This window comes from Bactrocera tryoni, unplaced genomic scaffold, assembly GCF_016617805.1.
Source record: "Bactrocera tryoni isolate S06 unplaced genomic scaffold, CSIRO_BtryS06_freeze2 scaffold_11, whole genome shotgun sequence".
Taxonomy (NCBI): domain Eukaryota; kingdom Metazoa; phylum Arthropoda; class Insecta; order Diptera; family Tephritidae; genus Bactrocera; species Bactrocera tryoni.
Genome location: NW_024395824.1, coordinates 10021293 through 10047071, shown reverse-complemented (window position 1 = coordinate 10047071; position 25779 = coordinate 10021293). Strand labels below are relative to the sequence as shown.

Sequence of the window (25779 nt, the reverse complement as noted above, 5' to 3'; positions counted from 1 at the left end):
GGTAACACTGTCCTGTGCTAGTTGACTAGGGAATTCTATCAAAATGGAGAGGGAGTCCTCAATGACTTCCTGGACTTTGAATTCGGTCATGGCAACGCAAACGCAACGTACCTTAAATTTTCATTTGAAATATTTATGGGTGTTAAAGCATTTCTAAAGCAGGAATTAATAATTATATAAACGCAAACGCATTACTAACTAAATTGTTACATTTGACAGAGCCAATTGAGTGAATAAACAACACAATTTATTATAAATAAATATTTACCATCCAGTTTTGTATTCATGTTGTTCAGACTTTTTGTACACCAGGCAATAAACTCGGTCTCATAGTCATCTCGTTTATTGTTAGGGGCGGTGACACGGCTAGACCCATTGTTCGATGAATTTTTATTAAAGGCTCTTTTATCAGCCCCACTACCACCATCAGCATTATTTCCACTAGCTTTTTGTGATTGAGTTTTATTAGTTGGGCCTGGTTTTCCTGCATTGTTACTTGGTTGTTGGTTATTGTTCTTAGAACTTTTATCATTTTGGGTTCCAGCACTTTGCATAATGGACACAGTTTGACTTTTACGTAAGTTACGTAAGGTATTTTGTTGTTGGTTTGCAATTGGCCCACTAACAGCAACGGTTGTGTTACAGGCAGAACCAGATGGTGACACTTTTTGTTGTCCGGTTGAAGATTGTTTAGAACTATAGGGAATCCCTCTACTAGAATTGTTATTAGCAGCAACCGCAGCACTAAATTTGACAGGTTCTTCCCAGAAACCAGTTGTGCTTGTTGAACCCCAAACTTTTGTGCTTGACCATATAGCCGAAATATTATTGGGACCTCCACCCGCATTACTTGTTGCACTCATGGCAACCGTCGCTTGCTGCTGTTCTTGTTCTTTGCGACGCTGCATCATAGTCTGTTCGTTGGCTAATCGCTTAGCTTCTTCTGCTTGTATTTCGGCAAAACTTTTAACGGGGACGTCCCTTACAGGTGCGTTCCATTTTAACATAGAATCAAATGCTTCAACAGCAGCGGTGGCACTAGCACGAACTCGTTTGAGAAACATTTCCATTTGACGCTGTTCCATTTGGCGTTCCCGTCTTTCAGCTTTTTGTATTTCAGCTAGACATGGCCCATCTTTTAAAGATGCTGCATTGCTTTGAGCGGACCATGGTGCAACCGATGATTGTATACGCTGATTTTCTTTAGGAAGTTTAGAACTTGAATTCCCAGATTCAGCTAAACCAGAAGAATTATTTACATTGGCGTTATTTCCTAGCATTGCTTGTCGCCGTTGTGCTTGGATCTGCTGCTGCCGTTCTTTTTCTTCAAGCATTTGTCGACGCTTTTCATCATCTAATTGTTGTTGGCGGCGTTTTTCCTCATCTGCTTGCTGGCGTTTCTTTTCCTCCTTCTGCCGACGCTTATCTTCAGTTTGATCTCGACGCCGATCCTCTTCATTTTTTTTGCTACAAGCACTATCCTCAGACACCTTTGAGTTCTTACTGGTTACAAGCTGTTGCTTGATCGCACGTTTTGTACTAATATTATGGTGTTTACCAACAGTTTCATCTTTTGGCAGTTTTGTCACAGATGATGCTGTTGGCAGTGTCAGTGTTGGTGAGTTTTGCTGGTGAATTTCTGTTGGTGTATCAGTATGTTTATCAAGACTAGTAGAGGACTTATTGGGCTGACCATCATTTGCGCTGGCATGATCTTGCCTAGGAAGCGTAGGTAGTACATTTGAAGATTTATGATTTTCATAGTTTGGGGGTTCGCATTTCACTTGCTGCTCTGTTTTTATCTGATCGCCTTGAGTGTGCGCCAAAGTGGACAAATCCCACATAGATACCGGAATTATTTTTTTCGGACGTTGTTCCGCCTGTTGCTGAATTTCTTGTGTCATATTATTTGCATTGGCGGTGTTAGTGTTACAACCCGACGTAACTGTCATAGGTATTCCCACCAATAAATTATTTTGCCATTCATTGGAAGATTGATGTGGAGCTCGATTAGCTATCGGTGGTAGCCATGAATGGGCGAGAGAATTATTTTGACCCAAAGAATTTCTGGCAACTAACAATTGTGCTTCATTCAGAAAATCAGCATTATTAGCATCAATAAACTCTTGAGGTTTTGGATTTGAAAGTATAGGATGATCACCATTACTTGAAGGTAAAAACATTCTCATATTAAAATTATTAAGTAACTCATTTCCCGCCTGGTCCTCAATTACACGATTTAGTTTCACGGAACTACTATTTTCCACGACACTTGGCAACATATTAGCAAATGGATCATTATTAAATACAGTTTGAATAGGTTGTGGGCGCTGTTGTCTATTCAGAAGAAAATCATCATGTTCCAAAAATGTGTTCGGTGGCGGCTGCTGTGGAAGATTTGAATATCCTGCGGTAACAGTGCCACTAAACACTACGTCTTTTTTGGCACCATCCATTATGTCATACAATTGGTTTGTCGTCCCCGAATGATTTATTGCCGCTAATGAATTACTTAAACCAGACCTATTAGGCAAATATTCTACAAACAGTTGCAGTTTTTGTCGTACCACGGCATCTTTTTCTGAAGGTGTAAGTTGTTGGAAACATTCATTTTCCGATAATTCATTAAATATCAATATCTCTTGGTGACGTAACATCTGGAAGTACATATTGGAAACGTCAACAGGTATAAGATTTTTAACATTGCCGCTTAAAAAATCAGCTGAAGGACTCAAATTGCTTTTAATTTGATCACGTTGTTGTTGATGTCGTTCAGTTTGCTGATGAGTCTGTTGCTTTAGATTATAATCTCCAGATGTTTGGGGCTTTTGGTCTTGCCCTACTACAGGAGGATTAGCTAAATGCATATTATCTACATCTGGTATTAGATGGCTGTGAGTAAAAGGCATATTGTCATTGCAAATCTTTATCAACTCCCCCAAAGAACGAAAATGCGTATCACAAAATCGGCGTACAAACAAATTCTCATTAAAGTAGCCAGCTCGATACCATTCCGTCATTTCGATCGCTGTGAATGGACCTTGAACTTTTGATTGAGGATCTCTATAATACCAAAGGTCAGATGGTCCTGCTGTTAACGTTGTAGAATTTATACCATGAGAAGAATGACCAACTGCCGAAATATTTGCTTTTGCAGCAGCTGCCAGTTGCTGCTGCTGCTGCATGTGGTGGTGCTGCATTGTAGCATGATCCACTACTATTCCTCCACCGAAAAGTTGTATGCCCTTGTGAAGACCATCCATGAGGACTGGTGCTAAAGTCGGAGAAATAGACACTGGACCTTCGTTCGGTTGTTGCGGCGGTTGCTTAAGCATGGCAGCTACTGTTGTAAAAACATTAGGAGCACATAAGTTATTAGCTGCAGGGGTGAGAGGTGCTACGGTGACCTGCACTGGTAAGGGTGGAACATCCTGTTTGATTTCATTTCGGTTATTATTATCACTAATGCCGATGGTATCATCTTCCATAATCAACTTTTCAATCATATTATCAGTAACCTCCCTCATACGATCTGACAGATCACGATGAACACTGGCACTACCGCCAGAAGTAGTACTTATTTTATTAGCCGCATTGTCAGTGCTGTAGAAAGACAAATTTGAAGATGTAACTGTTGTAGGTGTTACATCTCTACTACGCATGTCCGAATTTTGTTGGGTTTTGGGTGAAAAATGTTTTGTCGTTTTTGGTTTTTGTGCAATAGTCTCCGATTTTGGTTGTGACGATTTTTCACTAGGCAGTGCTATTAAACTTTCTACAGGTGTACATGGAGGTGAGTGTTCAGAAGTGTCAGACATATTGCTTTTGTTTTCAAGAGATGCTGTTGTTCTCCCTGTTGGAGTCTCCAAAGATTTGCTGTCTCTCACGCTACTCCCTTCATTATTACGTGCAGAGCTTTCACTACTGGAATCACTTTTTTTTCGGCTTTGTTTCTCATTACTTTCATTTTCAGTATCGTCCACAGAACCGTGAAATGCTCCACTTGAATCAAATGTTCCACCGCCCTCCAATGGGTTTTCCATAGCCCATTCCGGCAAATTGTCTTCTCCCTCTCCACTTGAAGAGTTACCTATACTTGCACTATGATTATTCCATTGAGAAGAGCGTGTTATCGGTGTATTTAAACCAGATAAGATGTTGAAAGTTCGACCGGAAGCTTGGTTGGTGCTAAAACCGTTTGACGAATTCTGTAGTGATTTTGCTGAACTGCTATTATAGCCTCCACGTTCGTTCACAGTAGTTATGGTAGAGTAGGAACGTTGCATCGTCAAATTATGTCCACTTCCGCTATACCCCATATCAATATTAGCCGATGCCATATCTTCGTCACGCCAGCTTGCCGAACGCCCTATTAATTGATTAGAAATATATTTGGTTCAATTCAAAAACGATTTATTTATTATATACCCCAACGATGAGTTACTGCGAAATTACCGCCTGTGCCACTATTACCGCGCCAACCTTCAGTACTGCCCAACCCACTGCTAGGAGCATCGCCCGAACCATCCTCGTTGCGATTACGACGCCAATTTTCCAAGTTCCTTGGGTGGCTAGAAAATTCTTTTCGCGGACTTGAAATTGGAGTACCACTCCAATCTGAACTTGAGCTGATGCCACACATATTGCCGCCCCCTGTGCTTAAAGAATCGCCTCCCCCATTCCGTTCCGGCCACCCGCGTTCAGTCTATTCAAATAAAACCCCATAATTTAAAATATGTTAATTATTTTTGTATTTTTTTTTTATCTACAAGTTACTACCTTCGCTGTTATTGATCGTGGATCATCTTCGCCAAACATAGGTATTGGTCGTTGGTATAATTGATGATAATTTGGCTTACCTCGCATCCGACCACGGTCTACAGAACCCCCTCTTCCCCCGCTTCTTGTAGAGGTATTGAAACCAACTGGTGATCGTTGCATCCATGAAGCTCGTTGCTATGATACAAAAATAATTAGATGCTCGTATTACAAATAAACGAATAGTTAAAATTGACATTCTATACATTCTCAAGCGGTCGAATCAGAAATCATGTAGAAAGCAAACATAGTACCGTATGAAGAATTTACATAAGCTACAGCCAGAAAAAAAGAAGTTTCCGCGAAGCATTTATATTTTACATAATTGAAAAGCTATACTAATATGACCAATCATCATTTCAAGAACATAAACCCTTTCCACGTTCAATAGAAAAAATAAATAAAATACTCGTGTATTCCAACCGCAAATTAAATTAAACGAAGTGCTATTGAATTATTTAAAAACATTACTAATGGACGGAAACCACTTTTGATATAAATCATACACTAAAGATTAACATATATTATAGTTGTGGTCGTCGCAACTATCAAACACTATGAAATTCCCCATAATAGCCGTTTCTCCATAGGTTTTCGGATTTGAACCAGATTTGATTCAGCCAAGATCTGTTATTTCGGCGATCTTATCCTGTTTAAATGGGTAAGTTTGAGGTTAAATTTGACATTATTGGAGTAACACCTAGAAGAAGTTTTGATCCTGATCCATGCTGGCATTAAGTCCAGTCCGAGCCCGAAGGCCCCCAAATATGGAGTTACAAAATAAAATCCCAAAAATAAAATATATTTTTAATTTGTAATGAAACCTTATAATTAAGAATTAAAAAATAAACTGTTTAAAATATAATATTTTTCGCGTTTGCGTACTTCGTGTTCTACCATTTTGACCAACATCAGAATTTAACATTGAAAATTTAACGAATTAAAAACGTTTGAATTAAAAAATTTGAGACTCTTAATAGAACACATTATGGGTTACTCTGGTTTTACTCAAAGATATTAAAAATAAATAATTAATGTACAAATACTTACTGCTGTAACCGGTGGAACCTGTGGCAGCAGTTCCTCATCTGTACTTGGTATAAGAGCTAGTGGTAACTGCACCTTTTCAACAAATATTTTCTTAAACGTTGGTAGTATTTCAGGCATGTTATAGTTTTTATCGAATAATGACAGCATTTCTTCACGGCCATAACGGAATTCTGGAAATGTATTTCGAGGAGCTAAAGCATAAGAAAATTGACTAATTACTGGTGATGACACACTTGAAGTTATTTCAAATGATTGATGACCACTTCCATTACCACCGTTGTTTGAATTGGATGAAGTGGACATCACGGTACCTCCACCAGCAGTGCTTCCACTAGACAATAGACTAGAACTTGTGTTATCCGCAGACATGTTACGAAGCCATTCAGGACCAAATTTCATTGAGTCTGTCATTTTTGCAGAAGTGGAAATTAATATTCGTTAATATTATTTGTGTAAAACAGCAGGTATATGGTTAAAGCTTCTGGACAATTACGGCACACACTGTTTGCTGGAAGTAATAGTTATTGGCCAATGAGTAATATAATAAATAGTCAAAACAGAAGTCATTGCAACAGAACATTAGTTTCAACGTTCTTCAACATTGAGTATATAAAAGTTTTGTTCACTTATCCGTTTTAACAAAATTACTCGGTTTCGATCTTACCTCACAAGCAATAATCTTATATATAATATTAAAATTAAACGCCTTTTTTGTATGTCCATGCATTTCGCCCGAACCATAGCACGGAAAGACGTGAAAATTTTCACGGGTATTCGTTTAGTCCTGAAGAAGAACCTAACGGCGGTTTTTTTGCAAAATCACCCTCGATTTTACAATTTATGTATATATTTATAACTCAAGAACGGCCGAAAAAAATGACTAAAAATTTGTGATGAGGTAGCTTGGAACCTCGGGACTTGCATAAGGTAATTTCTATCGTTTTATGTTAAAAGTCACAACAATTTCTAAATAAAAAAATTATATTTCAAAACATAAGCATGTGTTCAATATTCATGTAAGAATCATTTGAACATTTTTTTCTTCAAAAATACAAAATAAAATCACACAGCTACTGGCAGGGTACAGTTGTTTTTGTTTACATACACATATACATATATATGTATATATAGTGATAGTTGTAACTGAATAAGAAAAGGTTGAAACATAACTTGAGAAGATTGCATAAAGCTGACAAATATTCCTGACGCATTGCACAGAACAGTAAGTGTAGTATCTGGATTTTAGCCGTCGATTTTGCAATTACATTCGATGATGCATATACATACATGTGTAACGATATACCTGAGATAAAGAGATGGCCAACTGATCTCTTATTGGAAGTGAGAGAGCAATTGCTAAACGTCAAAACCTACTGAACTCGATCAGCGATCAAAATTCAGGAAGTTTTGACGTTTAGCAATTGAAAACTAGCGATGGCCAGATTGAAATCTTACCAAAAAATATGTAAACGGAGGGATTTGTTGCATTGTTCAAGACCACTTATAAAAAATATAAAACATTGAAAATTAAATGAATTTGTTAAATTTAAATGTATTTGATGAAACGTTTTGTAATGTCAAGTATCATAGTATTATTTCCAATTGTTAAAAACATTTATTGATTTAGAGCTAAAAAGCTTAAATCCTTTTATTGGGTATTGAAAGGTCAAAAGTCAGTTGTTTTAACATACCATAAAAAGATTTAAATAGTTTCTCTATATATTAATTAACCACTATATATTAATTTTTATTCGTATTAAATGTTGGGTGTTTTAATTTAAAAAGCTTAAATCCTTTTATTGGGTAAAAAGTCAGTTGTTTTAACATACCATAAAAAGATTTAAATAGTTTCTCTATATATTAATTAACCACTATATATTAATTTTTATTCGTATTATAGGTTGGGTGAAATCCTTTTATTGGGTAAAAAGTCAGTTGTTTTAACATACCATAAAAAGATTTAAATAGTTTCTCTATATATTAATTAACCACTATATATTAATTTTTATTCGTATTATAGGTTGGGTGTTTTAAATTAAATGCCCAAAAATTATTATTTTGTCCAATCTGGCCGTAATGGAAAATGTTATAAAAAAAACGCTAATTTTGAAGGGTTCTCACACTGGAATATGTTGAATATCCCTTTATCCCTGGATATACGATCCAGATGCAGAGACTGTGAAGATGTTATTACATCATACATATTCATGTATGTACTATTCCTTAAGTGATTTACGATGTCAATAAAAAATTTAGATTGCCAATTTAACTATTCCATTATATTGTTATCATAATAAATGATATTCTTTACAACAAAGAGCGAGCGGAGCCGCGGGTTTATACTAGTTGTGGTAAAAATTTACATATCTTGATGAAACTTGGCTCATACGTTTTTAACACCAAGAGAACTGTATTACATATTAAGAGATTCTGAACGTTGCCACACACACTATTTATAATAATATTTACGTGGCAGAATTGTGACGAATTGAGAGTCGTTGGCCGGATAAAAATTCGCGTTCGTTCCGGTTATGTAGATCTGACCGTCGTGGGAATTCGTAATTCTTGAGATCATTATATGTGATGTTACTTCATCGATAAGCATTTACTACTATGCTTGTTCAATATAATACTACAAATTTACAATGGCCTTGAAAAATAAAATATTGGTCGCTTATAGAATAGATTTAGCAGATAAAAAGGGTATGGGCGGATAGGAAGGTCCTCCCGATCAGGGATATATATGTAGTAATGCGTATATCGGCACGTGCTACTTGCTTGACAGTTGATGTAGAAAAGGGAAGATTTATTGACATATCAAAACTACGTACAATAGAAAAGAATAAAGGATAAACAAAATGTCAAAACGCATGGTTGCATTGAGAATTAAAAATTAATTATTATTTATGGTGTTGCCACAGTACCCTCCTCCTAGAGAGTCGTAGGTGGTGTGATGAAACCTGGCTTTAGACGATCGATGGAAACTTTAACTCTATTCTCCTTTATTTCCACTTCGAAATACTTAGGTGAGCGGCTCAAAACTTTGTAGGGTCCCGTATAAGGTGCTGATAATGACGGTCTGACTGAATCATCGCGGATGAAGACATGATCACAAGACTTGAGATCGCCATGAACGAAAACTTTTTGGTTGGTGTGCCAGGCTGTACTAACAGGACGCAGGTCTCGCATGATACGACGAAGCTCCACTAAGATTTCTGTTTGGCTCTGGTTACTGGGTTGTTCGATGAAAAGGTCTGAAGGTAATCGCAATGATGTTCCATATACCAATTCAGAAGGAGTGGACCCGATGTCGTCTTTATATGTTGAACGCAGTCCAAGTAGTATCAGAGGTAAATAGGTCGTCCACTGATCCACTTTATGACATAAAATGGCAGACTTTAATGTGCGATGCCATCGTTCTATTAGTCCATTGCATTGTGGATGATACGGCGTTGTTTTTAAATGGGTCACTCCCAAATAGTTTAGCAGTTGTTTAAATATGGCGCTTTCGAATTGACGACCGAGATCCGACGTTATGTCGATGGGTACGCCAAAACGGGAAATCCAGCCGGTTAGCAAGGCCTTTGCTACAACTGGAGCTGTCATGTTGGGAATCGGAATGGCATCTGGCCATCGTGTAAATCGATCGATTATGGTTAAGCAATACCGGTTGCCATCCGATATTGGAAACGGACCGACAATGTCAATATGCAAATGTCCGAATCGGCTACTGGGATTTATTCTGCGTTGGAATAAGCTTTTGTTGTGTCGGATGACTTTAGACCGTTGGCACTGTATGCAACATCTAGCAAAGGATCTACTATCTTTCGCAATGCCTGGCCAAACGAATCTGTCGACCATCATCTTGACAGTAGTGCGCGTGCCGGGGTGCGACAGATTGTGTGTAGCCCGGAGAAAAGTTTGTCGAAATTTTGATGTTACAAAAGGTCGAATTCGTCCTGTGGATATATCACAAAAAATCTTTTTAGTACTTGGAGGTAATATAAAAGATTTTAATTTTAGTGAGTGTCGAATGCTGCCGTTTAGGTGTGCTAGAAGCTCTTCGTCGTTCTCTTGGTCTGCGGCGACGGCGTCGTAGTCAATAATGGCGGTCGTAAGTGATTGAATTCGAGATAATAGATCAGCGGTTACATTTCTTTTACCTTGAACATGTCGGATGTCAGTAGTAATTTGCGATATGAAATCCAATTGCCTAACTTGACGATCTGAAGCCTTATGCAGTTGTTGTCGGAATGCGAATATAAGTGGCTTATGGTCGGTATAAATGTGGCAGTTACGACCTTCTAACATGTAACGAAAATGACGAACGGCGCTGTATAGCGCGGTCAACTCACGGTCATACGTACTGTATCGCATTTCAGCTGATGAAAACTTTCTTGAGAAAAATCCTAATGGTTGAAGTTTGTCATCTACCATTTGATTTAAAACTGCTCCAGCTGAAAAATCGGATGCATCTACCCACAATGAAAGTTCTGCATCAGGTAGTGGATGAGCTAACATAACACAGTTTGCTAGTTGCGCTTTCGCAGCTTCAAAATGGCGTTTAGTATCTTCATTCCAATTCAAGACGCTGCTGTCGTTTTTCTTATTTCCAGGAATCATGGCGAATAGAGGGCCTTGTAACTCTAAGGCGTTTGGAAGAAATCTCCGATAAAAGTTGAGCATTGCCAAAAAACGTTTAAGCTCTTTTGCAATCTTGGGCGGTCTCATGTTTGTTAGCGCTTCGACGCGGCTTGGCAATGGGCGAATCCGTCTTTCGTAATTGAATGACCTAAAAATCGAGTTGAGATACTCCGAATTGCGATTTGGCAACATTGATCGTTAAATTGTAATCTCGAAAACGGTTAAATACAATATGAAGATGTTGTTTGTGTTCATCAATCGATTTTGATGCGATGCAAACATCATCTAAATACGCAAATGTAAAATCCAAGCCTCGAAGTACTTCGTTAATTAAACGCTGGAACGTCTGTGCAGCGTTCCTTAATCCGAACGTCATATGAGTAAATTCAAAAGTCCAAACGGCGTCGTAATGGCGGTTTTACAGATATCATCGGGGTGAATCGGCACCTGATGAAACGCTTTCTGCAAATCTAGTTTGGAAAATATAATTTTATTTGCTAGGATTGTTGAAAAATCTTGGAGGAATGGTATCGGATAACGGTCAGGAATCGTGTTAGCATTCAAACCCCTATAATCACCACAGGGTCTCCAAGATCCGTCAGCTTTGCGAACTAAGTGCAAAGGACTGGCCCAGCTGCTATTCGAAGGACGACAAATACCGAGCTTGATCAGGAGTTCAAATTCTGCACGTGCAGCTGCGAGTTTCTCCAGTGATAAGCGTCGTGGTCGTGCGCATACTGGTGGGCCAGTAGTTGAAATATGATGAACTACTGACGTGTTTGTACGTATGCCAAGTCGTGACGGGCATGTGATGTCAGAAAATTCCTTTAAAATATCCGAAAAATTTTGCGTAAAATTTATAGTTGATATATTCGTTAGATGTCTATGTTGTGTTACTAAACATGACGTTTTGACCAGGGTGTTTCGGTCTACGAGACGTTGACCTTGTAAATCGACAATCAAGCCATGGTGGCTTAAGAAATCCGCACCAAGTATACCCTGCGAGACGTCGGCGATTATAAATTTCCATAGAAATTCACGGCGTAGGTTTAAATTTAACTTAAGTATGACTTCACCGTATGTTTGTACGGGAGAGCCATTTGCGGCAAACAATGACAAAGATGATGGACGTGCTCTGGCTAATTTCGTCGACCTTGGTATGACGGATATGTCCGCTCCTGAATCTATTAAAAACTAATTTTCGCTGAAGTGTCGTAAATGCAAAGGCGACGACCTGTTGGATTATCAGAGTGTTTGCCGGGCTCTGATATGGTATTAGCCGAGCTGACCTATTGACTTGAACTGGATACTGGAGTAAACGAGCACGGTTGGCGACATTTAGTGGCATTTGCACCAAATTTTGCATGATACCAACAAAAACTGTTCGTATGTTGAATTACCGGTCTCCCACGTGACGTAGATCTACTGCGCTGCCGTCCGGTGGATTTAACGTTCCGCATCAACTGTCCTACGGTTTTCGAAAGAGCAGCAATTTCGTTTCGTATATCACTTAACTCACCCTGCGGTTGCGATTCGGATCTAACCTCAAAAATTTGTCCACCGTCCTTCAATGATAAACATTCTGTGATAGAATCAGCGATTTTAATTTTGTCACTAATTGGAACGCTAGTGGCGATGATAGCTGCTTGTGCGTACGGTGGCAAGCGGCTGACCCAGAGATCATGTAGTATGCTCTCGCTGAGCGTGGTACCTGCTGTTCGTCGCATTTCATTGTACAAATCGCTCGGCCTTCGGTCACCCAGTGGAAGCTCTTTCAAAACACGTTGAAGACGGCGTTGTTGACTCTCGGCGAAATTTTCGATGATTTTACGACGAATGTAGCTAAATTTGTCCGTTGCTGGTGTATCATCAATAAGAGTACGCATCTGTAGTAATTTTGCCGGAGGTACGCTTGCAAGTACTATGTTGAATTTGGCTGTATCAGAGTAAACACGTGAGGCTTCAAACCAAAACTCCAGCGAGTAAAAGTAAGCCTCAATGCTATCCTCAGACATCGCCGGCAGTGGAATTCGTGGTGGAGTATTTTGCGGTGGAAGCTGCTCCACGTCGCTATTAGTATCCGCCGATGATCTCGTTTTACTCATCTTCGCAATTTAAACGTTTTTTTTTTTTTTTTTTTAAAAATAATTTTCTTGTCTGGGGTCACCAATGTAGTAATGCGTATATCGGCACGTGCTACTTGCTTGACAGTTGATGTAGAAAAAAAAAGATTTATTGACATATCAAAACTACGTACAATAGAAAAGAATAAAGGATAAACAAAATGTCAAAACGCATGGTTGCATTGAGAATTAAAAATTAATTATTATTTATGGTGTTGCCACATATATATAGACATAGCCGCGGGAAACTTATAGTTTCCAAGATATTTGCGTTTAAAGTTAAAAATTACGTATTTTTCCATTTAAAAGGTACTTAACATTTATATTGTTCACTTTTATACACTCTAACGCTAATTCGTTTGTACACTTTTATTTAATATTTAACTTATTGTTCAATTATATTTATTCACACAATAAGAAATGGTTGCAAACTGACAAATTCTCTGCCGGTATTGGTCGAACCGGGGTTACTATTTTGAAGTTGAAGGCCGCCAACGCAAAAAAATAGTTTTACGCGTGAAAAATGAGAAGACCTTGGTATTGGTACGACCAGGGTTACTTTTTTAAACCACGTCCGGAGACCTCCAATGAAAAAAGGAGTTTTGCGAGAAAATACCTGTGAACACCCTGGTGTTTATCCGACCCGTGTTATTTTTTTGAAGTGGGACCGCAGTCCGCCAACGTGGAAAGCCAATCCACGCGAAAAACTAATAATGTTTTGTTTATTTCCTATCATTGGGGTATAATCTGTTTCCTATATTTTTTCAGTTCATTTACAAAAGAGGTCGATAAGCTAACACTGGCTATTTGTCAGTTTGCAACCGTTATTATTTTGGAAATAAATAGAAATGAACAAAAAATTAATTATTGAACAAAAGCTATTTTTGCACTATATAAAGTGAATTAAATGTATTTAAACGAATGAGTGAAGTGTATAAAAGCGAACAATAGCTTATACTTTAAATAGTTAAATATGTTAACCTTAAACGTAAATATCAGGTAAATTTTAGAATAACATCCCCTGATTTCGGTTGACATATGCTTTTAAGATATTGGGCAGTCGAAAAAGTCTTTTCATATTTTGTCAATAGATGTCGTTGCAGTCGTATATTTCCAGTGCTAGCAATCACATTGTGTCATACCATATAGTGATTTGAAATGAGTTCTTAAGCTTCATTTAAGCGAAAAAAATTAAATTCGGGGAAGTTGAAAAAAGTTACAGCTGTTCAAAAATTAGTGAGAATAATGAACAAATTCTCTATATTTTGAAATTTTGGTATAAAAAATAAAAATAATGCCAAACAAGTTACCAATGAAATTTATGAAGTCTACGGAAATGAAGGTGAAACATTCCCTCCACAGGGTTGTGCGCCGAGTTTGAGACCCGCCACGTAAAAAACGCCCTCAATGTAAAAGTTAAAACAGCCTCGGTTGAGAGACCCCACTTTTGATGACAACCTGGAATGTGCGGTCCCTTAATTGGGAAGGTGCCGCTTCCCAGCTGGTTGATGTCCCCGTTAGAGTGAAGGCTAACATCATCACCGTCCAAGAAATGCGATGGACGGGACAAGAACTGAGGCGAGTAGGTCCTTGCGGCGTTTACTACAGTGGCCACATAAAGGAGCGCAAACTTGGTGTTTGATTCGTGGTAGGAGAGAGACTACGTCGCCGAGTACTGTCATTCACACCGGTGGATGAACGTCTAGCCAAAATCCGCATCAAAGCAAAGTTCTTCAACATATCGCTGATTTGCGTCCACGCCCCGACGGAAGAAAAGGACGATGTGACTAAAGATGCTTTCAATGAGCGCTTGGAGCGCAACTATTAGAGTTGCCCGCGTCAACATCGTGCTTGGCGACTTTAACGCCAGGGTTGGCAAGGATGGTTTTTTTGGCACAACAGTCGGTAAATTCAGCCTCCACGAGGAAACATCCCCAAATGCGTTGAGGTTGATCGGCTTCGCCGGGGCCCGAAATATGTATATCTGTAGGACTAGACTCCAGCATAGAAAAATTCACCAAGCTACCTGGCTGTCTCCGGATCAAGACACCACCAACCAGATCGATCATATTGTGATAGACGGAAGACACCAAAAAACACGAGGAAAGTTCGACGTCGGGAAGCTGCAATCACAACAGACAGCCGAACGATTTTCTACTCGGCTTGCACTCCTGCTCTCTGAGAGCACTCGTCAACAACTCGGTAAAAGGGAACTGTGGGACGGCATTTCAAACTCTTACGTACAGCTGCAACCGAAACCATTGGTTTTCGGAAAGTGCAAAAGAACAGCTGGTACGACGAGGAGTGCCGTGTCGCAGCGGAGAGAAAACAGGCTGCCTACCTCGCAACATTACGATCGACCACTACACGTGCGGGATGGGATAGATACCGAGAGTTGAAGAGAGAAGCGAGACGCATTTGTAGAGAGAAGAAGAAAGAGGCCGAAATGCGTGAGTACGAAGAGCTTGATAAGCTGGCCGACAGGAGTAATGCTCGATAATTCTACGAAAAAGTGCAGCGGCTTACAGAAGGTTTCAAGACCGGAGCATACTTTTGTAGAACCCCCAAAGGTGATTTAGTGACCGATGCCCAGAGCATACTTGTGAACGTACAACGTCAGGAGAAGGCGAACCAGATTCCCCAATTGATGACGATGGAGCAGACGTTCCATTACCTGACCAAGAAGAAGTTCGAATAGCGATTACCTGTCTGAAGAACAAAGCAGCGGGGGCCGATGGCTGAGCTATTCCAACACGGCGGCGAAGAACTGCAAAGAAGCATGCATCAGCTTCTATGTAAAATATGGTCGGATAAAAGCATGCCCAACGATTGGAATTTAAGTGTGCACTGCCCAATTCACAAAGCGGGAGACCCCACAATCTGCGCCAACTACCGTGGAATAAGCTTGCTCAACATCGCGTATAAGGTTCCATTGAGCGTATTGTGTGATAGATTGAAGCCCACCGTCAACAAACTGATTGGACTTTATCAGTGTCGCTTTAAACTTGGCAAATCAACAACCAACCAGATATTCACCATACGCCAAATTTTAGAAAAAACCCGTGAAAGGAGAATCGACACACACCACCTTCTCGTCGATTTCAAAGCTGCTGTCGACAGCACAAAAAGGAGCTGCATTTATGCCGTGATGTTTGAATTTGGTATTCCCGCAAAACTAATACGGCTGTGTAAGCTGACGATGAGCAACACGAAAAGCTCCGTCAGGATCGGGAAGGACCTCTTGAGCCGTTCGATACCAAACGAGGTTTCAGACAATGCGACTCCCTATAGTGCGACTTCTTCAACCTGCTGCTAGAGAAAATAATTCGAATTGCAGAACTTAATCGAGCAGATACAATCTTTTATAAGGAGTTTTATAATGGAATGTACAGCTACTGGCGTATGCCGATGATATTGAAATCATCGGCCTCAACACCCACGCCGTTAGTTCTGCTTTCTCCAGAATGGATAAGGCAGCGAAGCAAATAGATCTAGTGGTGAACGAGAGCAAGATGAAATATCTCCTGTCATCAAACAAACAGTCGTCGCACTCGCGACTAGGCACCCACATCACTGTTGATAGTCATGACTTCGAAATCGTAGATACTTTCATCTATAATTCCCGTCCTGCTATATGGTGCAAAGGCTTGGACGACGACAACAACTGATGAGTCGCCGTTGCGAGTTTTTGAGAGAGAAGTTCTGCGAAAGATTTATGGTCCTTTGCGCGTTGGCCACGGCGAATATCGCATTCGATGGAACGATGAGGTGTACGAGATATATGACGACATTGACATTGTTCAGCAAATTAAAAGACAGCGGCTACGCTGGCTAGGTCATGTTGTCCGAATGGACGAAAACACTCCAGCTCTGAAAGTATTCGATGCAGTACCCGCCGGGGGAAGCAGAGGAGAGGAAGACCTCCACTCCGTTGGAAGGACGAGGTGGAGAAGGACCTGGATACGTTTGGAATATCCAATTGGCGCCACGTAGCGAAAAGAAGAAACGACTGGCGCGCTGTTGTTAACTCGGCTATAATCGCGTAAGCGGTGTCTACGCCAGTAAAGAAGAAGAATTTATTATTTACACATATACATATTTACATAAATATATAAACATAGAAATGTATTACTTATTACCATTTTTTCCGCGTTTTCATATATTTATGAGCTATTAGCAAATTATTATACGTTACATATTTATATAACACTAGCAGCCCGTCCCGGCTTCGCACGGGGTAGACAATTATTTATTTTTGGAAATTTGGATATAAAACACTTTTTTTCACAAATATTTTTATTTGTATTTAAAAAAACCCCATAGTTATAGTTGTATGTAAGTTTATTTATGTTCAATTTCTTTGATAGTTTAAGTGGCGGGCACTTAAATAAGTAATATTTACATAGGATATTATATGCATCTTTACTATGTTTTTTTAAGTAATTAGAATAAAAGCAGAGTCGAATAAAATATATACAGTCTAAATTAAACGTTGACAACTTTCAACTAAAAATGTATCTACCTATACATCTAGGTATTTCTAAGAAATTTTTGTTCGTGTCGATAGAAGCTTGCCTATCATTATTTAGTATTTTCCTTACAAAATTAATGTTTTTTTGGTTTTGTTGTTTTTTGCTTTTTATTTGGTTTTATTTATTTTTTTATGTTTTTTTGTTTTTTTTTTTAATAAAAACGGGTTTGTCATTAATCATTTTCATTCTTATTATTACTTAATAATTTACATTTTTAGTATTTTTTATTTTACAGGTTTACTTTTACATTATTTACAGATATAATATTAAGGTAGATTTACGTTTTTTACTTTTATATTTGTCAGTTTTTATCTTAAAGCCGTAAACTACGTTGGCAGTGGTATTTGTAGATGGCAACAAAATATATTGATTTTCAGGAGATCCCACTCGAGAAAGGGCAACATATAGTTTTCCATGAGAAAAGCATTCTTTTCTTAGGTCGATGCCAACCATCGAAAATGTTTCACACTGGGACTTATTTATTGTGAGCGCAAATGATGTTCTTAGAGTAACCTCTTAAAAGATATAAGCAAGTCCGTGGGAATCATGGGGATCCGCGGTATGTGGGCGAGCTGTCCGGCCGCGGCCCCGGTGATTATAGTGGCTACTATGACGTTCTCCCGCAATTCCTTCACCAGAAGTCTCGTGCCATTGCACATGCTGGGAGGGCATAGGTTCCTCAGCAGCATTACGGGAGTGCCTACCTTTAATTGTAGTTCGTGGGACGGCAAGCCGGAAGGATTCAGGGAATTTAAAAATTCTTGCGGATAGTGCACTGTATCTTCGATGTTGCATACTGTGTCAATAGATTTGTAAGATTTAAATTCACCGGGTACTTTTTCCATAATAATTTTGTTAATCTCATTAACCGATTCATTTCGCGGGGACACTATCGCTCTCGAACAGAGCCAATTGAAATTTCTCTCCGTAAGATTTTGTATTTCCGGATATACTGTGTCCACAAGAGTTTCTAGACTCTGAACGATTTGACCCAATTCGTTATCCAGCAATACCTGGGGACTGATTGCAACCGGAGACGGTAATTTTCCGTCTCCAAGTTTTAGAAGTTTTTGTGAGAAATTATTATCGTCATTGTCACTTAAATGTGCTCTCATATTTGTGCGCAGATTAAGAGTATTATTAAGATATGCCGAAGCAGAGAATATGAAGAGACAGAAATATATGTATGCGTGCCCATGATTACACTCCTAACGAAAAATTTCGTTTTGCTTGTTTATATTTTGTTTCACTTTTGACAGCGAAAAATGTGTACAAAACACACCTCTCTCACAGATAACATAAAGACAAGAAGAGTCATAAATATATGTATGCATGCTCCTTATGTTACTCCCAACAACAGCATTGTGATATTTTCATGCTTCAATTTTTGCTTTCGCAATGTATGCAAATATGTATGCTTTTGCGTTTTGCCGTCGGCATTTCCATATTGGCATGTAAAAATAGTTATGATATGAGTATAATTTTGTCAATTTGGACTTGAATATTTAATAATTTTATTTGATTTTTACATAATATACTATACTAATAGTAGTAATAGAAATTGAATATATCATAACAATAATAAATACCCACATATATCGGCTATCATATTAATCTTATTATTTGCACATATGTATACGCATGTGCGCGTTCAGAAAATCAAATCATGATTTTATCACTTATACAAAAAAGTCTTGCGGTATTTTCGCTAGTTGTTCTAGTTTTATTCGTCGCATCGGGTCATGCTATACCTTTTTGGAAAGCTCATTTCACGCGCTAACACGTGTTTGAGTGATTGTCGTTTCGTTTTTTAAGTCGTTCGAGAGTTATAGCGCCGCAAACATGAAGCAAAATAAAGAGAAAATACGGCATATTTTACAGTACTACTACGACAAAGGCAAAAATGCATCTCAAGCCGCCAATAAAATTTGTGCAATTTATGGACCCGATACAGTTTCCATTTCCCCCGCACAACGATGGTTTCAACGTTTTCGTTCTGGTGTAGAGGTGGTCGAAGATGCGCCACGCTCCGGAAGGCCTGTCGTCGAAAATTGCGATAAAATCGCTGAATTGGTCGAAAGAGACCGGTTTAGTAGCAGCGGTAGCATCGGTCAAGAGCTTGGCATGAGTCATCAAATATTCATTTCAATTTCAATAATAAAAAAAAATTCAATAAAAATACCGCAAGACTTTTTTGACAACCCTTTATTACATGTGCGCGCATTAGTCTGCTTGTTCATACATGCATATATACATATATTTGTATACACTCCCAACAAATAATGCACAAGCATGCATACATACATATGCGTACACATGTGAATATGCCACCAACAAAAAATTTAAGCATTGTTCTACAAAAACAACAATTGCTCAAATAGCAGAAGCATCAAAAGTCAATTTGGCAGCGGAATTGGCGAAGCCCAAATGTAGTAAATTTTACAACAAAAACGATTTCATTCATAAACGCAGGCGCAAATTCTACAAGCGACCTTGCTTCAGAAAAGTGGCAACAACGGAGTTGTCGATTTATAATATTTGTCTATTCTAAAATATTTTTCCATGACTCGCAAAAATCTGCGTCGATATGTATGCAAGCTCATACATATGCATACATATTTACGCTAGTTTGTAGGCGAAGCTGTTACAGCGGCAAGGGAAGCGTTCAATAGGCGGCCATTCGTTTATTTTTTCGGTACAGCTTGGATTTTCTATCATCACACAAGTGCTGAACCAATGAGCGCGAAAGATATTAGAACACACACGTTCTTAGGGACACACGTATTGAGGCAGCTGCACAACTACATAACTGTGTCCCTAAGAACGTGTGTATTTTAATATTTGACAGATGTCGCTTGCAGTCTGTCGTGCTCAATGTGTTCAGCACTTGACTCTTTGACAAAACGCAAGTTTCGGCCGTTGGTTGACCGTGACAACGGAGATGCGAAAGAAGCGTGCGACACTTGTTATTATGAATGTATGTAGATATGTATATGGCTCGCATTTGCTTTCGTAAACATACAAATGTGCCGAAGAAATAATATACTTATGTACATATGCATGTGTCATAGAAATTCTATTGGTACAAATATGAAAATGATAACGAATTAATGCGAATATGCATATTTCATGAAGGTTATCAATTTTCTTCTTCACTTTTTAATAGTCGAAATAAATATAATTTATTTGAAATATTAATTTATTTAAAAATTAAAAAATTAAATTAAAGAAAAATAAAATTAAAATAACGTTTCCTAATTTTTCCCGATTTTGTAAAAATAATTAAAATTTTTACCATTTTCCAGAAAACAATGGTTCATATAATACAAAATAATCACGCATATGTGACTCAGAGAATGCTTTGTATATTTTTCTTCAAAGCATTTCTCTTTATTTATTCTGGCATGAATTCAGTCGTTTTACATATATTTTTGCCACTGCACGTGCTCAATTCTGCTAAATAGCAGCGACAACGGCGAATTCCTTACTTTGATTCTATCGGCTCTGTTAGCCGCCAAATCGAACATCATAGAGAATTCATTTTGCACCTTCTCTATACTTTACATTCTCTGGCCCGGCGCGCTATTCAGATTGCATCGCGAACAACGGCCACGGTGCTATGGCGGTTTTGTTTACTGTTTGAATTTTTTAATTCGTAATATCTTTTGAATGGAAAGTCCAATTTAAATAATTTAAAAACTATTTTACAGGTAGTTAAATGGTCTTGACCATAAAATAATTTATTTGGATAAAGATTAATATAAACACATAAATAGCATGGTTTGAATTTGGTTAGCATTTTCATTAATGTTTAAAATGAAAAAAGTTGTTGTAGCGACATAACTACAATAGTGGGGCATATGCTACCGCGGAGTTTTTTGTAGACATTATGATGTTCTTCAATATTGTTGTATATTATTTTGTTCTATCGCTAATAGTTTCGGCAGCGCATTCGACGAAAAACATTTTAAGACTAATTTTTCTACACCTTCGGTTACATTATTCAAATTTTACCAAGGATCCCTAATTTTTTTCAAAATGAAATGTAGCCTATGTCAAATTGGAAGAATGTAGGATTCTATTGGTGAAAGAATTTTTTAAATCGGCCCAGCACTTTTTGAGCCTATTCATTACAAACATACAAACATACTAAAATAGGTACAAATCTTTCCGCTTTATAATATTAGTGTAGATATATACAAATATAACAATTATTTGGAACAACAAACATACATAAATTAAGCATAGACATATGCAAACATATAAGAATTAATAAGGTAAGATAAGATTACACCGCGACCTTAGGTCTATTATGCCCTCTCCTAAATCACAAAAACACACTTAGCCCCAACATATTGAAAATGTCCAATATTCTACTGGGTGCTAGTGAGGCGATGCGATCCCTATTCGGAAACATGGATCCAAGGGCCTTAATCCTGCGTCTACAGATTGCAGTGCAGTCGATTAGCAGGTGTTCCGGTGTTTCAGGCTCCCTGAACAGAATCGGCAGTTAGCGCTAGAGGATAGGCCCATGTTACATAGATGCCTATTCAGCTTGCAGTGGCCGGTGTAAAATGCGACCAGTAGCCTGAGTTTGTCCCTAGGGGGTTAATTACAAATTTAAACCTGCTGTGGTTGTACCCTCCAATTAGCAACTTGGCATGTCGCATGCCATGCATTTGTTGCCAATGCCTTTCTCTGCCTACTCCTTCTTCCTTGCGGAGCAATTCCTTTATGGGCCAAAGTCTCCCGCTCGGAATGTAGGACCTCCTGAAAGTCGGAAAATTAAAAATTTTCATACCACTCCAGATACGGATGATATTCTACACCGACTTTCATCATTCCCGAGAGCATTAAGAGTAATCGCTTACATGTTTAAATTTACATAAAGGCTTAAACAAAAAATTAAAGGAATACCAAATGAACCTTATACACAACTAACGCATTCCGACTTGCAACATGCCAAGGTCGGTCTTATCACAATACCAAAACTCGCTATTTCAGTCGAGAGAAATTAAAGTTGCTCGAAAAACGACCTCTCGAAAGGGGAAGCTCTCTTCTCATCCTAAATCCATTTTTGGACGCTAAAGATTAATACGAGTAAATGGTAGATTAGCGAACTCCAGCCTTATAGTGCCCATACACGAGCACACAAGTGCGTTCGATCGGTATGAATTCGTTTGCCCATACACGACACACAAATCCATTTTGCGTTCGTTCTTCACAGAGTTAACATGTGCGACAGGCAAGCGGAACATTTCTTGGAATTTATTTCTAATGTAGCATTTTTATCTATATCTTTGTATTTCGTTAATAAGTTATTCAAACTTTTATTTTTCTTACACTATGTATGTATATGTATGAGCTCTTAGGCAAAAAGCGAAAACTTTGAAGCGTGATTTCTCGGTTTTTCATTTTTACGATTATTCTTAATTGGTGGGCAGGATAGAAAAAAACTAAACGTCGTATGAAATTAGGGCAAAGTTTATTATCATTGACATAAAATTATCTTATATTTAAACTAAAAAAAATATTAAGAAAAGTCAAGTTTTAACATATTTTTAAACAGCATAAAGTAAAATTCTTTTGATCAAAAGCCACTATTTATTCAATGTTTAATAAAATTTTACACTTTTTTTTGGAATATTCTTAGTTTAACTAGAAGATAAATTAATAAAAAATATGAATATCTTTGAATTTTTTGTTTCCGATAGAAATTGCGACCTGCATCCTGCCCGCCGTCCGAAAAATGTACATGCGAGATGCATCGGGTAATTGCTTCCCAAAGGCAGAATATCAAAGATTTCGTATCCAAAAAATTTGTGAAAGATGTTCAAATATATAACTATAAAGCCTAGAAATTTCGCTTGAATCAATAGTTTCTTTCCCTCCCAAAAAAATCCTCAAAAAAATCGATTGTTTGAAGCCTCGAAAGCAGGCTCTCCCCTTAACACTTGCCATTGTCCGCGATCTTCACTGTTCGGCGACACGAGAGAAATGAGATTTTGTGCGCCGACAACGCCATACACGATAAACATGTTCGCGCACCGATCGTAAAAAATCAAACATTTTCGCGAACATGGATCGGTACGCGAACAAGCGCATACACGATAAACCGCAAGCGCACACATACCGATCGAACGCACTTGTGTGCTCGTGTATGGGCGCTTTAAGTTAGAATGAACGACATCCTATCATTGAGAAATCCCGTTTCACTTATTTATTTCTAATATACCTCCATCAGCTTACATTACATGGTGAGCATCGCTTGATGCAACAAATGGTCCGACAAGAATTTTATATGCCGCGACTAAAGCTACAAATCAAAAAGGCGATTTTCATATGTAAATGTACTATGTACAAACACAAAATGTGTGCGCAGATCATGGCAGCTTTACCACCTAAACGCTACAATTATGATTTACCCTTTACCATTACTGGGGCTGATTTTGCTGGGCCTTTCCAGATAAAGGCCTCGATGTTTAGGTTTTCCTCATTTAGGAAAGGGTATGTAGCTGTCTTTGTATGTTGTACGACAAAGGCAGTACACCTCGAGCTTTTTTCAGATCTGACAACTGCGGCTTTTTCGCAGCATTTACACCTGGTCATTTTCTCAGAGGAGCTCCACTTCCCGCCATACCTGTGACTCACTCAAATTAAAAAACCGATGGGAAAGAATCAAGATTCTCCACCATGAATTCAACTATAGATGAAAGGAAGACTATTTCAAAGATATCCATAAAAACATCGGTGGAAAACGATCCAAAAGGAACCCTGTACAGGAAAATGCGTCATTATACAGGACGAATGTCTGCCTCCAACGGAATGGCGACTAGGCCGCATTGAAAAAGTCCATAGAGGATGAGATAGCCATATAGGAGTAGTCGATGTACGAACGCAAACCGGCATCTTAACTCGAACCCTCGTGAAACTGTGTTTTCTTTCATCCAACGAAGAACCAAATGCACCTAAAAATCGAAACCAAGCGCAAAATTAATAAATCAATTCCGCTAATTCGAAATAAACCAGTTTTATTATTCGTACATAAAAAGAAACTCAACCAAGCGCGTTGAAGATCAACTTATTGTATGTATCGGGTGATTTTTTAAGAGCTTGATAACTTTTTAAAAAAAAAAAACGCATAAAATTTGCAAAATCTCATCGGTTCTTTATTTGAAACGTTAGATTGGTTCATGACATTTACTTTTTGAAGATAATTTCATTTAAATGTTGACCGCGGCTGCGTGTCTTAGGTGGTCCATTCGGAAAGTCCAATTTTGGGCAACTTTTTCGAGCATTTCGGCCGGAATAGCCCGAATTTCTTTCGGAAATGTTGTCTTCCAAAGCTGGAATAGTTGCTGGCTTATTTCTGTAGACTTTAGACTTGACGTAGCCCCACAAAAAATAGTCTAAAGGCGTTAAATCGCATGATCTTGGTGGCCAACTTACGGGTCCATTTCTTGAGATGAATTACTCTCCGAAGTTTTCCCTCAAAATGGCCATAGAATCGCGAGCTGTGTGGCATGTAGCGCCATCTTGTTGAAACCACATGTCAACCAAGTTCAGTTCTTCCATTTTTGGCAACAAAAAGTTTGTTAGCATCTTGGTTGACATGTGGTTTCAACAAGATGGCGCTACATGCCACACAGCTCGCGATTCTATGGCCATTTTGAGGGAAAACTTCGGAGAACAATTCATCTCAAGAAATGGACCCGTAAGTTGGCCACCAAGATCATGCGATTTAACGCCTTTAGACTATTTTTGTGGGGCTACGTCAAGTCTAAAGTCTACAGAAATAAGCCAGCAACTATTCCAGCTTTGGAAGACAACATTTCGAAGAAATTCGGGCTATTCCGGCCGAAATGCTCGAAAAAGTTGCCCAAAATTGGACTTTCCGAATGGACCACCTAAGACGCAGCCGCGGTCAACATTTAAATGAAATTATCTTCAAAAAGTAAATGTCATGAACCAATCTAACGTTTCAAATAAAGAACCGATGAGATTTTGCAAATTTTATGCGTTTTTTTTTTTTAAAAAAAGTTATCAAGCTCTTAAAAAATCACCCGATATATACATACATATATGTAGCTACAATAACTACATTATAACATTATAAACAAAACCAATTTAATGTAGTCTTATATTCCCATAGAAATGGACGTAGAGAAGACCCAAACCACCTCCAACACCGTAAGGACCGAAATTGTGGCACCCAGAGCGACAGCTGCACCGGTCGCTGCCCCAAGGGCGCACAGAGTTCTGAGACCGGCACCCGCCGAGGAAAGAGCTGAACGGCTATCGAGTGCGGATCAGGGGCCTCCACGCTGCAGCCTGTGTCGTCGCCTACATCCCCTGAAAATATGCACCATCTTTAAGAGCATGAAGTCCGCTCAACACCAACATATTGTAAGAGTCCACGGGAATTGCATGACCTGTTTGGCAGATGACTACACTACCATCGAGTGCTGGGCCGACGGAGCATGTCAATATTGGCAGAGAAACAATACATCGGCTCCCGTCGAAGTCTCCATCGTGATGCGGCCCAGCGCCGAAGAGTACATCATACGGAAGTATCCTGAACAGCAACAGCACACTCGCGAACATCTCCACTT

General features: G+C 38.7%; 1 protein-coding gene across 4 annotated transcripts in view; it reads right to left on the bottom strand.

The window, feature by feature from the left end:
• Positions 1-25779, bottom strand: part of LOC120779556 (GIGYF family protein CG11148) — a 46895-nt gene that overhangs the window by 6226 nt on the left and 14890 nt on the right. Inside the window, exons 2-6 of one of the 4 annotated variants that reach the window (XM_040111899.1) lie at positions 6102-6376; positions 5869-6038; positions 4780-4956; positions 4429-4705; positions 269-4369 (exon numbers count right to left, since the gene is read on the bottom strand). In XM_040111899.1, the coding sequence (XP_039967833.1) occupies positions 269-4369; positions 4429-4705; positions 4780-4956; positions 5869-6038; positions 6102-6279 (4903 nt within the window). In that variant the 5' untranslated portion in view covers positions 6280-6376. Of the gene's footprint in view, positions 1-268; positions 4370-4428; positions 4706-4779; positions 4957-5868; positions 6377-25779 lie in introns of all 4 variants that reach the window. The other 3 variants (XM_040111900.1, XM_040111897.1, XM_040111898.1) reach the window with 3 other exon arrangements.